Raw genomic sequence first — 13,606 nt, forward strand, 5'->3', positions numbered from 1 at the left:
TACCCTGCAACTACATATAACATACATGTATTTGTTCCACTTGACCAGAATATAATCACAGTTGTTGACACTCATGAAACAAGCTGCAAGCAGCCAAACAAATAAAATTTCATTGTGATTTGACCCATCTATCAAATGTAGGTTTGTTCTACAATGCTGTTAACATATGCATATGCTTAAATACTAAAATGATACAAAATACTCAAATAAACTGTTACAACTCTTCGGCAGATACAACAAATAATAAAAGTAGACTAAAGTATATAACTGAAGAATTCTATATACTAAAAGTCTCTAAAAAATCTGAATCCTCTTATTGCTGTAGTCAGTAACATACACATCATTGTTGGGACTAACAGCTATTCCATATGGAGATGTAAATTTACCTTTAGCTGAACCATATGGGACCCAAATCTGTGTAAGAACACTCCATCTTTGTCAAAAACTGATACTGAATTATGATCCTCATCACTCACAAGGACAAAGTCACTCAAATCACAGGTAAGTGCAGTAGGGAGGCTCAAGTAATCATTACCAAACCTGTCCACATATGTGCCATCAAATGTAAACCTGAAGATGTAATCATTGTCATAATCAGCAACAAGAAGTTGATCATTACTAGTCACTACTACACTCCAGGGATTATCAAATTGTCTGGATCCAATAACGTGACTGAACTGACTTTTGAGGTGAAATACTGCAACACGACAATTAATTGTCACTATCAGCAACAAACACTTTATCATTGTGGACTACAATACCTACTGGACCATTCAGTTGACAACTACGAGATCCAACTGCAGCAAGTATGTACCATTAAATTGTCTCTGCCTTTAATATGTTCAATTTCTGAGTTAACTCGTTGTACTTGTATTCCCTCTATATTTCATTAGTTACCTTCCTTTTTGTATATGTACAAAATGCTGGGAGAGAGCTTTGTAGGGAGAGTGTTATAGCATAATGTTTGCACATGCATATGAGAGAGTTAATTAGTAATAACACAAGTGAAATGCCAGCTAACGCTGATCCGCCATTGAAGCCGAATCCTTCCACTTAACATAAGCGTAACTATTGCTATCAATGACTTCAAACATTTAAAATCATCGACATTAGTATCTTGAAACTATTGAAGTGTCATGGAGGTTAAATATCAGGCTATCATCCTTTAGAGGTATAGTTTGTAATCTTTATGAGCTTTACAAGCTTGAAGTAGGGTTCCAGCTCCTGAGTGGAGGACAAGAGACAGAAATTTTAGGAGTAGTACAATGTACACTGACACCCAGTGTAGTGCAAGCTACTGGATGTCAGTTAGGGCTGCATGTTTATCATGATACCTATGTCATGATCATCATAAAGAAAATGAATTTTGTATTATCGATATCTCAAGATAACAGTGAATCTCTGTAGACTATTGCAGATTAGAAGCAGGCAGATGCATATGGTACTTTTGTGAGTAAGTTTGTAAGGTAACAATCAGCTGTGGAAATGTGTCACAGCCACTATGATGGTAACCATAACAAGCTAGTTTTTGTTAATTGAAAACTATAGATCAACATACTCTAATATAACAGTGACCACCACTATTGTTGAATAAAGCTGAAAGAGCTTGAAACACTTCAATAGCTGTCTGAAAAAATTTCCAGATGCAACACAGTGCTACCATTTGAGGAAAGACATGCCCCCTCTTATCCTTGCATGTAATTGTGTGTGCTTTGCACACTTCATTAGTAGTATCCTTGATCACAGCGGTTACTTGGCTTGGCCTGTCATTAAAGTTTCATTGGCCCTGAAAGGTGTATGCCTGCTAATATTGACATTGGCCATGTGTTTACATGCCTGTATGAATTAGTCTCTATTCCACCTCGTATGTGTTTATAATACTGTGTGTAGTACATTTCATTTCATGATTTTGTATACGGCTTCTCTTTCCACTCAATTCCTACCCCAGTTGCCCTTACATGTACTCAGCGGAGTGTCTCATCAACCAAGTAAGAGATATCATCTAGTCCATCCTATTACACTATCCCATCAGTATGAACAACTGTACTATGAGAACACTAAGATTGGAAGACTGTGTCTCAGCCAGCATTCCCAGTATACATGTGTGTATAGTACTATATGACTGAAATTTTATAAAGATTAAATTTTTGCTGTTTCTATATCAAATGTGATATTGACATACACTATAATAGATACACTGGAGGCTATTTTCTCCGAACTAAGAATAAACCCTCCATAGTATGGACAAAACATTTTGGTCCCAAAAAATCTGGCTTCGTGAATTTTACCTACACACGTATGATAGTCATTATTGTAGCAAATGTGAGCCAAAAATTATTAACAATAAATGGTCCACAACAGAGTAGTTACACTGTAGTTCACATGTCAGTATACAAGACATTGTATAGTGTTTGCATTCCAGCCCCTTGTTGCAAGGTTTCAAAATCCTCTGTATGTGGCAAAAGCTGCGTCTTGGAGTTGGACAAAATTTAATCAATTTCCATACAGTATTCTTAACCTATCACCCAAATAATACAAGGAGAGTTGATTATATCTGAACTAACATGGAGGAAGGATTGTTCGTGTATATTACTGAAAAGTAGTCAAACAGTCAATTGGAATTCTATTTTAACAGAGCATAATACAAATCTGTTGACAAAATACTCCAATAGAACAGTCATTACTAAACCAATGCACTCACTATAGATGGTATGCTCATGCATCTGCATGTATTTAGAGAAAGTTGGACACATGTTAAACCCCACTAAACTTAAATCCGTTTAAGTAATACATATCATCGTTCTGCTTACAATATATATATGTGACTAATTTAATGAAATTAAATGCACAAAACTGTATTGCACTCAAAAAGAAAAGATGTTTACAAACAAAATAATATTATATTTCCTTGAAACTTATGTGAAGTGCAATCTGAGCGTTCAACAAATCCTGCTGTTCTTAGTTTTGTAGAGGCTGATGTGAAATAAGGCAATTTATAATTCCGACCTCCTCTGATAGGTATTTATGGGATACAAAGTTGTATGAATTTCTCTATACTTTATAAGTAACATCTCAGTAGATGATGCAATGCTATAACTTTATTGCAGTTTGCTCTACATAACTTGATTGTTTCTGCAATGACAACTATAGTACTAAGTAATACGTTTTTCCATAAAGTCTATTATTATGTAAGACACCTTTCTTCAATTTGAGATTCTTCTGGATATATATTGCAAACGTTTTGTGATGGATGCATGGAAAAGTTTCATAGATTACTCCTAGCCACAAAACTTTCTGTGAGCAACGTATGTAGCCATTATGCAATTGAATATAGCTATGAATGAAAATGTCATAACTTTTCCTTCAAACTTTCCCATATTTTCTTTTTTTCTTTTTTTTGCTTATCTACGCCACCTTAATACTTTAATACAGCAATATTCTGTTTTACTATTATATATCAAGCTTTATTATAATAATATATTATACTTTTTATGGTAGTATATCTACATAACTCTACTCTTTATCAATGAACAATATAGTATACACTATATTGTAACTACTTGGAGGAGGCATCTACACCTTCTACCAGGCACCAGCTCTCATCATTAGTGAGTGGAATATGTACCATGTATTGTAGTGAGGAACCAAATCCATGTATCCATTGTGAACACCTTGTGACTATGTTGAAGTGTCAGTGAGGTGTCTTGATTTCAGGGGTCTAAATGTGTGTACACTAACACAAATGGGACTGTGGACAGGTGCCATGAGTAATAATTATTTTTGTTGCTATCAGGTCCAATACCCATACAGGTATCAGATGAACACACAGAGTTTATAATGGGTGTCACCAGTGTAGCAGTCACTACTGGGATAACATTGATTGGGATCAGCTCGATCTTTCTACACAATTACATCTGTGAACATGTTGTGGATAATCCACCACCAACATGTCCTTTGTGGAACACACTGTAGTACATTGTGTTTTCTAATGGTGTAAATTATTATCATTCTGGTATATCTAGATCTTGTATAAACTATACAACAAATGCTTCCTTTTCACATAAATTGATTATCCACACAAAACAGCAAGCATAAAAAGCCAGGGTGAAAAGGTTGTGAAATCAAAGGCGGTGGCCATTAAATGGTTGCAATGATGTTGATGATTATAAATTTTAAAAATGGCTTTGTACATTATTAAACTTTATAACATCATCACCTTTGATTTCACAACTTTTTTCACCCAGGTTTTTTGAATTGATTTTTTGATTATGTCTAATTCAGAATGCAACTCTCTTAGCTAGTCCTGTGACCTGCTTTGCCATTTTTCATACTGCGAATGATTTTTGCTACCAAACATATACAGATTAGTGACTATAGCCATACAGTAGAGTGGCATATCAGTAGAAAAAATGGGCATTTGTGCAATTTGTGATGCTATTATGAAACTTTCCACACAAATTACAGTCCTTGTGACATTGATATTTTTTGATATAGTGCCACTGCAGATTTGATCTTTGGTGACCTTTTGCAGCCATGTTAAAACTGAAATTCACCATTTCTGTATTTCCCTGAGGCATTGTACTCTTAATAACAAAATAGCTAAGTCTCTAAAAAATCTGAACCCTTTTGTAATGGTCAGTAATATACGCATCATTGTTGGGACTAACAGCTATTCCACGTAGACAAGAAAATTGACCTTCAGCAGAACCATAAGACCCAAACCTGTGTACAAACACTCCATCTTTGTCAAAAACTGATACACAATGACTACGCTGTTCCCCCCACAAGGATAAAACCATGGATATCAGTGGTAAGTGCATTAGCCCAGCTCAGGCCATTACCAAACTTGTCCACATATGTGCCATCAAGTGTAAACCTGAAGATGCCACTGTTAAAATTAGCAACAAGTAATTGATCATTACTAGTCACTGCTACACCCCAGGGGTTACTAAGTTGTCCTGATCCAATAATGTGACTGAACTGACCATTGAGGAGAAATACTGAGACACAACGATTGCTACCTTCAGCAGCAAAGACTTCTTCATTGTGGACTAAAATACCTACTGTTTACCATTGCCAGATCCACAGTGTTCAAACTGCAGCTAGTATTTCCCATTGACATCAATTTTTTGTACCCTGTTGTTATCACCATCAACCAAATACAAGTGATTATTGGCATCAAACAGTATTCCTCGTGGATCTTTAAATTCACTATTGCTAGTCCCATTTGGTCCAAGTTTTCTAATCAACCTGCATGTCTTGACTGTCAAACATGTATACACAGTGGTTGCTAGAGTCTGTCATTGCCCACACTCCATCCTTACCAAACACAATACCCCATGGTTTACCCATGTTGCCATCATCATTAACAATCTTCCTGGGCTTGTTGACAGTTTCATAGTATTGGGGCTGAACCATAACAGTGTAGGAGCTTCCTTTAATATGATTCCCTTCAATGTTAATTAACAAATTTAAGCCTCCAACCTGTTTGACTACACAAGATACACTCCCATCATTGTTATCCTTTACTTCCACTGGAATAACATGTCTCTTCACGTTAAATTGTTTCTTTATGAACAATGCTTCCTGGTCTGATTCACTGTTCACTGCATCATTCAGCTCATTCACACTCAACAGTTGTGCTTTTATGAAATCTATTTGTTCCAGTTGTGGTGAGATTGCCTTTTTCTTTTTTTTGTTGATAACTCTCGTAACTTGTTCTTTAGCTCTTCTCTTTGTTGTTGTAATTGTCGGCATAATATAAGTCAATCTGTTGATCAACTTCACTGGCCTGTGATGTAATCTTCTTCCCAGCAGCTACCACCTACTGATGTGATGTAATTAACTTGTTGATCATTTCTTCAACTGGTTCAATCATCTTCTCCATTTCCTTCCTGTGCTTGCTGGCCATCGTCTTCACAGAATTGTGCACATGTCCATTGTGCTCATTGGTTGTGCAGTAATGACACGCAAGCTGGTCACGTCATGACTGCATGACATAATGCGTGGATGAATATATATATTAATGTGCCTGTGTGTTTGTAGTGTGTGATGACAGCAAGTACAATCATGACACAAAATTGTTATTGCCTTTATAATACAAATGCACAAAAATTTAAATAATGTTTTTGGTATAATTTCCATGCACTGTTAACTACTGGTAGCCCATTGCACTGCTCCATGACTAAACTTCAAGTTGTTCATACTGTATATCTCCTCCATAATTGACTAGTGGATGGCAGCTTGTTTTGTATACATGGGGCAGAGTAAGAAGTTATAGTCATACGATAGTACACTATCCAACTGTAGGCCCACAAAAAGCTGGACATGGAAGGAGTCATAACTCGGACACCAAAACTTAGACCCAATGAAGTGCATCAAACACTGATTCATGAAAAGTTGTATGTACACTTATTCTATTTCAGTGTTACTCATCACTTTTATAAAAACATACACCTACTTTGTAGTATGTTACCAATTATTCATACATCTCCAACTTGCTGTAGAGTATCTGCACTTCACAAGTGTCTTAATTATTCTTAGGTGAGAAATGTAAGGTGCAGAAGGATAGTAGCTAAGGGTAACGTTAAAATAAGTACAAATAGAATATGATTACACTATAAAATATATCTAGAAAAACACCAGCATACCAGCAAGAAGACACTATAAAGCTTTAATAATTATACAACCAAGTACTGGGCTAGTCATTATCTCCAAGCCTGAGACTTCTACCACACTATCCAGGTACTCTCAACATCTACTGTTTGTTTTGAAGAGATACCAACAAACAATGCCTTAGTTTAGTAAAATAAAATTGACTTTGACCTAGCCTTGATCATATGAGTTGTTTACTCTACAATACTGTCCCCAAGACTGGGATTTTCCAAGCAGCTTTGCCTCCACTCCTTCACTTTCAGCAGAAACCATCCTCTGCTTTTGAGCATGATATTACCCAAAAGCACTATATTATTCAAACTTTGCTGATTAGATAATATTAATCAAAATACAGCAACAATAGTACAGCAGCATTACCAGCAATAATAAAAGAACAGCATTACAATTTCACCATAAGATAGTATACAGTGATGATGCAGCCTATTTCTATATACCCAAGCATGTACACATTAGATTGTACATAATGTTATATAGGTTGAAATTAATACAAAAAGGTTAGATTTGAAATAATGAACAATGATATTGGCTATTGCTGACTTAAGTTATAGAGAACACAGAACAACGAAATTATAAACAATTTTGATTAAAACAGTAACTATCTACAACTAGCAGGCTCTGGAATATTCTTTAATTAACCTTGGACTGAGACAGCTTCAGCAACATAACCACCTTATCTATTCCTTTATAGTAAAAAAGAGTGGTGAAGTCTGCCACAATACTCTTGATCACTACATTTTTTTCTTGTAATGAATGTCACCACTGTGTATATAGTGACATTGACATTCACTAACACGTCACTACACAGGATTGTGGCACAAAATTAATTAGTAGTGAAATTCTCTACTAATTTTGTACTGTGCATACAGTACTGTAAAATGTGTAACTACTTCTACAGTTCCACCTATAAATTTATTTATTGTAAATTATTCAGTCCTGCTAACCATAGCTCTTTTAAGCCAGGAAAATTAACTCACAGTTTATTGTCATCATTCAAATAGTATTTCATCATTTTCCTATTTTTTACTGCTATTTTATCATAATTATTATAATACGTCTTGAATTATGTGGATTAATATATTAATGTTTTACACAGTAGATAGTTTGCATTAAACAAAGCTATTTGAGTGTTTCGGCCTGTAAAGTATTGTGCATGTTTTGAATTCTTCAGCCAAATTGTTGACAGCTTTCCTTCCAAAATAAGGGTTACAGGGAGCCCTTGGAACCCCCTGGATCCACCACTGCATATAGAAATATTAAAAATCACCATGTCAAAAGCACACATAAATCAATGATTTTCAAAAAAACTTGATTGTTTATGGTTATATATACAAGTGAATAATCCAATAAAAAGTACAGCTAAATAATTTAAAAATAACCAGTTGGTGATCAGAAGAGCTAGCAATTACTATCTGTCCATTATCCATCATCAACACCCCACAAGGGAAAAAATACCTTCGATCTTGATGAAAACCATCAATGGATGATATAAACTTTCCATCTTCTTGAAACACCAACACACTATTGACGGTACCAGCACAAATTAACAGGTGTCCATCTGGTGTATAGTGTATCCCACTTGGATAGAATATCTTGTAGGGAATTCCAACAAAGTTACAGAATATTTTGAGAAATTGTCCTTTTGGAGTGAACAACTGGATTCTGTGATTGTTAAGGTCTGTGATAAACAACTGATCTTCATTGTTGTTCATTGTTAGATTGATAGGATGATTGAAAGTACCGGGTTCTGCACCACACTTTCCAAAGCAGTAAAAGAATTGTTCATTTTTAAACACTTGAATTCTGTGATTTTCAAGGTCACACACAAACAGTAAGCCTGATGCAAACAGTAGACCACTAGGACAATTGAATTTTCCATCAGCACTACCTTTACTGCCAATCTGGCAAATAAATTTCCACTTCTTTGATTCAACTTCTGAATGCAGTGCAATTCACGATCTGCAATATACAAATACCCTTTCTTATCTACTGCTATTCCGGTCATACACAAAAACCTCCCTAATCCACGACCATGTCCACCAATAATGTGTGAGTACTGATACTGTTCATCAAACACTACCAATACATCACAATTAGAATCACGAACATATAGTTTATTGTCAGGTCCTTTAGCCAAGAAGCAAGGGTTTGCTAACTGTCTGTTCATTAGCCCTCCTCCATATGGGTCAATGTCTATTGGTCCATAACTATTAATGACCATCACCACCTCTTTGATGCTACTATAGTCTCGGACATTCACTAACACCTGGATTTTCTCATGGTTCATTGCTATACCTCTCCAACGAATGCATAATAAATGACACTCCATTCTTTTAGGATTATACCTTATTTCATATTGTCCTTCTAATTGTTCTTTAACTTGTTTCTTCTGTAAAAACTTCTTCTCTTTGTTGCAGTGAATTTCTATATCTTTTGATTGGTTGACAATAGGAACTGCAGCTGCAGAGTGATCTTTCAGTGTGACAGTGAGTTTGATTAGACGATCAATTACTGCAGGACCCTCCATCACCTTACAAATCGGAACACTAGATACATCACACAATGATTCGTTGACAACCGGTTTACATTTAACAGCCATATGACTTGCTTTACACTGTGGATCAAGGCTAGTATGTTCTATTCTGTTATTTAATTCAACTACTCTATTTTCAATCCAATCATTATAATGAATTAATTCTTTTGCTCTACTAATTTTTACAATGTTTTCATAAAAGTCAATACAACTTGCCATTTGGCTTTCCATCAACTGAACATTTTCCTTTTGTAATGCAAGGGTATTTTTAAGTGAATCTTGAATGATGTGCACCTTTTCAACTGCATCTTCTTCTTGTTGTTTCAATATTCTGTATTGCTCATCATATGTAGCTTGTATCTCCTCAATACTGGCTTCACTGTCTTTGTCAATCTGATCCTCACAACGTTCAATTTTCTTTACTCCATTTCTCATTTGTCTAAGTAACTGTTTCAGTGGCACAAGGATTTCTTTTATTCTTTCTCGTTTTTCATCCAGTACATCTTCAACAGAGCTAACAGAATGATAACGATGACCAAGAGGGCGACCCTGTGAAACACATTCTTGACATACCAACTTACTACAAGTTTTGCAGTAATGGTCTACCATCTGATTTATATGTGTTTTACAAAAGTCTACCTTTTCTGATATAGCTATTCTAAGAACTTGCTTAGGATCACTAAGGAATTGATTAATCAGTATAACTTCGTGCGCCTTGTAAGCTTTTATCTTTTTGTGTAATTCACTACAGTCATGGCACAAAGGGTCTTCACACTCCGTACACCACATGGTTACTGGCAAATTTTCCTCGCAATTACCACATGTTGTTTCCACTGACGCAGTCGTGCCTACTTTTTGTTGTTGGCCAAAAATTTCAACCAAACGACTGATGGTCACGGACACCTCCCCTTTTTCTTGTTCGCGTTGCATAAATATTTCTACCAAACGACTAATTGTAAAGTTTGAGGGAATAGACGTTATTTCACCTTGTGAAAGTGGGGTACGACATAACGGGCAACAAACAACTGCCGCCATTTTCTTATTGGATTCTATACTGTTCTCTATACATCGCTTACAAAACGTGTGTAAACACGGGATGATAGTCTTCGGATCAGGAAATATATCTCCACAGATTGAACAAGTTATTTCTTCCCTAAAATGTTGCCATTCGGCTGTCTCTTCACCTTGCTGTAAATCTCGTTTTACCCTGCTGCCACTCGCCATTCAGGTTTCCGCGATTATCTATGACCTGATCAATCTCACTGCTTTGTTTGCTTCGCCAGACACAGTCATCAATCCGTTTCCGGCTCAGTCATCAATATCTAATTTGATGGTTCCAAAAAAAGTGACCTTCACTAGTATTCGGTTATTACCGTACGCAAGGAAATTTTGACGTCAAAAAAATAATTCGTCAAATTTAAATTCGTCAAATGTTTATAAGCGCCCTTAAAAATACAGGTTTTGCCTACAATTTCTTGATTTTCGTCAACATTTTATTCGTCAAATCTGCTGAAGTTTGAATTCGTCAAATTTTTTGACGTCAAAATTTCCTTGCGTACGGTATATCTCGCCACAAGTTTAATATCGAGTGCCAGTGGAAGGTGACTCGTGGTTCTGGTCGTCACAGTTACAAGTGCGTATGTTTTCCGAAGTTATGAAGCCCTGCTGTTGCTTTTAGCACAGTTACAAGCGCCTACATTTTCCCAATCCCATTTCCCGCCCGCATGCAGATTATTATTATAATTATTATTACTGTTTACTGAGCAGTCAGCCCTGCTGGCGTGCTCAGGAATCACATAAACAAATACATTAGGTACAATAATATGATTGGAGTCTAGCTGTAAATAGATCAGTATCTGCAATTTCAATTGTATCAGTTGGTACGTAGTATGTTCCACTCGTTTATTGTTCTTGAGAAATAGCTGTTTTGGTATGCTGTGGTGGATGAAGTAGGTAAAATATAGTGAAGATGGTGGTATTGTCTTGTTGGTCGTGTTTTTGGTAAGTAATAATGAGGAATTTGGAGTGATAACTGTTGGTAGTGTATCTTATGCAATATTTGTAACTGTCATAACTTGAACATTAATTAGAATATGTTGTAATTGTACGCATGCGTATTTAGATTTGATTCGAACTTTTCCGTGACTAATGATTTGTACGTGATTGTACATGTTGTCTTTAATCCTTCCAATCTAATTGAACTGTGTTGTTATCGGCTGGGTACGCGTTGGTATCACCTTATTTACTGAGTATATTACATATTGGCGACGAGGATAAAGACGATTTTCGTTACTGATGGCAGCACATGGCAAGTTGGAAGAGTTTAATTCTCGACACGAAGACTGGGAATCTTACGAAGAGAGACTTCAACAGTATTTCGTAGCCAATGGCGTGGAAGATGCCGACAAACGCCGTGCAATTTTCTTGAGTGCGTGCGGACAACAGACTTACAAAGTGATTCGCAACCTTGTGGCACCAAAGAAACCGGCAGAATGTAAGTTTGAGGACATCACCCAACATTTGGCGAAATATTTCAGTCCTAAACCGTCGATGATAGTGCAACGGTTTAAGTTCAATTCGCGATGACGTCAGCAGGGAGAAGGCATCGCTAAGTTTGTAGCGGAACTTCGAAACATTGCTCAACACTGTGGGTACGACGCGACCCTCGAAGACATGCTTCGTGATCAGCTAGTTTGTGGTGTGAACGACCCCCGAATTCAGCGAAGACTGTTGTCAGAACCTGAGCTAACCTTCAAAAAGGCCTACGAAATAGCACAGGCTATAGAAATGGCAGACAAGGACACAAAGGACCTGGCAGCAGCAACAGGTACGGGACAGCTTCCTGTGCACAGTGTACAAAAAGATACATTTCAGAAGACTTGCTACCGCTGTAAGGGCCAGCATAACCCTAATAGTTGCCCTTTCAAGGACAGTACTTGTCATGGGTGTGGTAAGAAAGGCCACATCCTGAAAGCTTGCAGGACTTCAAAGTCAACACCACCTACTAACCCTCAGAGCAAGAGTTCCAAAACCTCCAAACCACAACATTCTCTACAAGCTGAAAGCAGCCCTTCTGTCACAGAATCAGCAGAAACACCCTACACATTGTTTCATATTGACAACCAGAATCATCCACCAATCACTGTCGACTTAACAATTAACAGTTGCCAAGTGAGAATGGAGCTAGACACTGGTGCAGCAATCTCTGTAATTAGTGAACAGACTTACAAGACAGTTCTTTTACAACAGCCTCCATTGCAAGTTTCCAATTTACAGTTACATACTTACACCGGAGAGAAGCTCACAGTCCTAGGGCAGATCAATGTCAGTGTACAATATGGTAATCAGTCATTTAACTTACCAGTGATTGTTGTGAGTGGTACTGGACCCAATTTGATGGGTAGAGATTGGCTGAAACACATAAAGTTGAATTGGGCTCAGGTATGTGCTGTGTCCGTGCCCACCCCACTCCAAGAAGTTTTGAATCGCCACCAAACAGTTTTCTGTGATGAACTGGGTGAGTTGAAGGGCACCCAAGCTAGTATTGTTATAGACTCTAATGTTCAGCCACGTTTTTACAAACCTCGATCCTTACCGTTTACACTCAAAGCCAAAGTTGAAACTGAACTTGACCGGCTACATACTGAAGGTGTTATCACTCCTGTACAATTTTCTTCATGGGCAGCACCAATTGTTCCCATTGTCAAAAGTGACGGCAACATCAGAATATGCGGTGACTATAAACTGACAGTCAACCAGGCAGCAAGAGTAGACAAGTACCCGTTGCCAAAAGCAGAAGAGTTGTTCGCGTCACTGGCAGGAGGAACCAAGTTCAGTAAACTTGACCTTGCCCATGCATATCAGCAAGTTTGTCTTGACGAAGCTTCCAAACATCTTACGACTATTAACACACATCGTGGCCTGTTCATTTACAATCGTTTACCTTTTGGTGTTTCAACAGCACCAGCAATTTTTCAGAGAATTGTCGATTCATTGTTACAAGGTATTCCTAATGTAGTTGCTTATCTTGACGACATTCTGATCACAGGAAGAAATGATGAAGAGCATTTACAAAATCTAGAAAGAGTTTTGACGAAACTGGATGAGGCAGGTTTACGTTTGAAGATGTCAAAATGTTCATTCATGTCAGTTTCAGTAGAATATTTGGGCCATCGTATTGATGATCAAGGCCTTCACCCCACACAGGCCAAGGTACAAGCAGTGAAAGAGGCACCTGTCCCCACTGATGTCACTAAGTTGAAATCCTTTCTTGGACTAATCAACTATTACCGGAAATTTCTTCCGGATCTGTCATCAGTGTTGGCACCATTAAATGAACTGTTACAGAAAGGCCGTAAGTGGAACTGGACTGGTGCTCAGCAAGCAGCTTTTGAGAGAGCC

At 37.2% G+C, this 13,606-nt stretch overlaps 2 protein-coding genes across 2 annotated transcripts; both read right to left on the minus strand.

Annotated features, from left to right (window-relative positions):
- Positions 1 to 313: 313 nt before the first annotated feature.
- LOC136253890 (E3 ubiquitin-protein ligase TRIM71-like) lies at positions 314 to 5,757 on the minus strand. The gene is made up of 5 exons (XM_066046549.1): positions 5,325 to 5,757; positions 5,136 to 5,263; positions 4,842 to 4,980; positions 387 to 697; positions 314 to 319 (listed from the first exon to the last, which is right to left on the minus strand). Exons 1-5 carry the CDS (start codon positions 5,755 to 5,757, stop codon positions 314 to 316), a joined length of 1,017 nt encoding a protein of 338 aa, XP_065902621.1.
- Positions 5,758 to 8,386: 2,629 nt separating this feature from the next.
- LOC136253891 (E3 ubiquitin-protein ligase TRIM71-like) lies at positions 8,387 to 10,429 on the minus strand. Its single transcript, XM_066046550.1, has one exon. It carries the CDS (start codon positions 10,427 to 10,429, stop codon positions 8,387 to 8,389), a length of 2,043 nt encoding a protein of 680 aa, XP_065902622.1.
- Positions 10,430 to 13,606: the final 3,177 nt, after the last annotated feature.

Source organism: Dysidea avara, chromosome 4 (assembly GCF_963678975.1).
Source record: "Dysidea avara chromosome 4, odDysAvar1.4, whole genome shotgun sequence".
Lineage (NCBI taxonomy): Eukaryota > Metazoa > Porifera > Demospongiae > Dictyoceratida > Dysideidae > Dysidea > Dysidea avara.

Coding starts and splice junctions, on each gene's coding strand:
- LOC136253890 (XM_066046549.1), bottom strand. CDS start 5,757: ATGCCGACAATTACAACAACAAAGAGAAGAGCTAAAGAACAAGTTACG. Junction 4,981..5,135: donor TTGATGGTGATAACAACAGG/GTACAAAAAATT, acceptor CTCAATGGTCAG/TTCAGTCACATTATTGGATC. Junction 698..4,841: donor CACATATGTGGACAAGTTTG/GTAATGGCCTGA, acceptor GTCGTGTTGCAG/TATTTCACCTCAAAAGTCAG.
- LOC136253891 (XM_066046550.1), bottom strand. CDS start 10,429: ATGGCGAGTGGCAGCAGGGTAAAACGAGATTTACAGCAAGGTGAAGAG.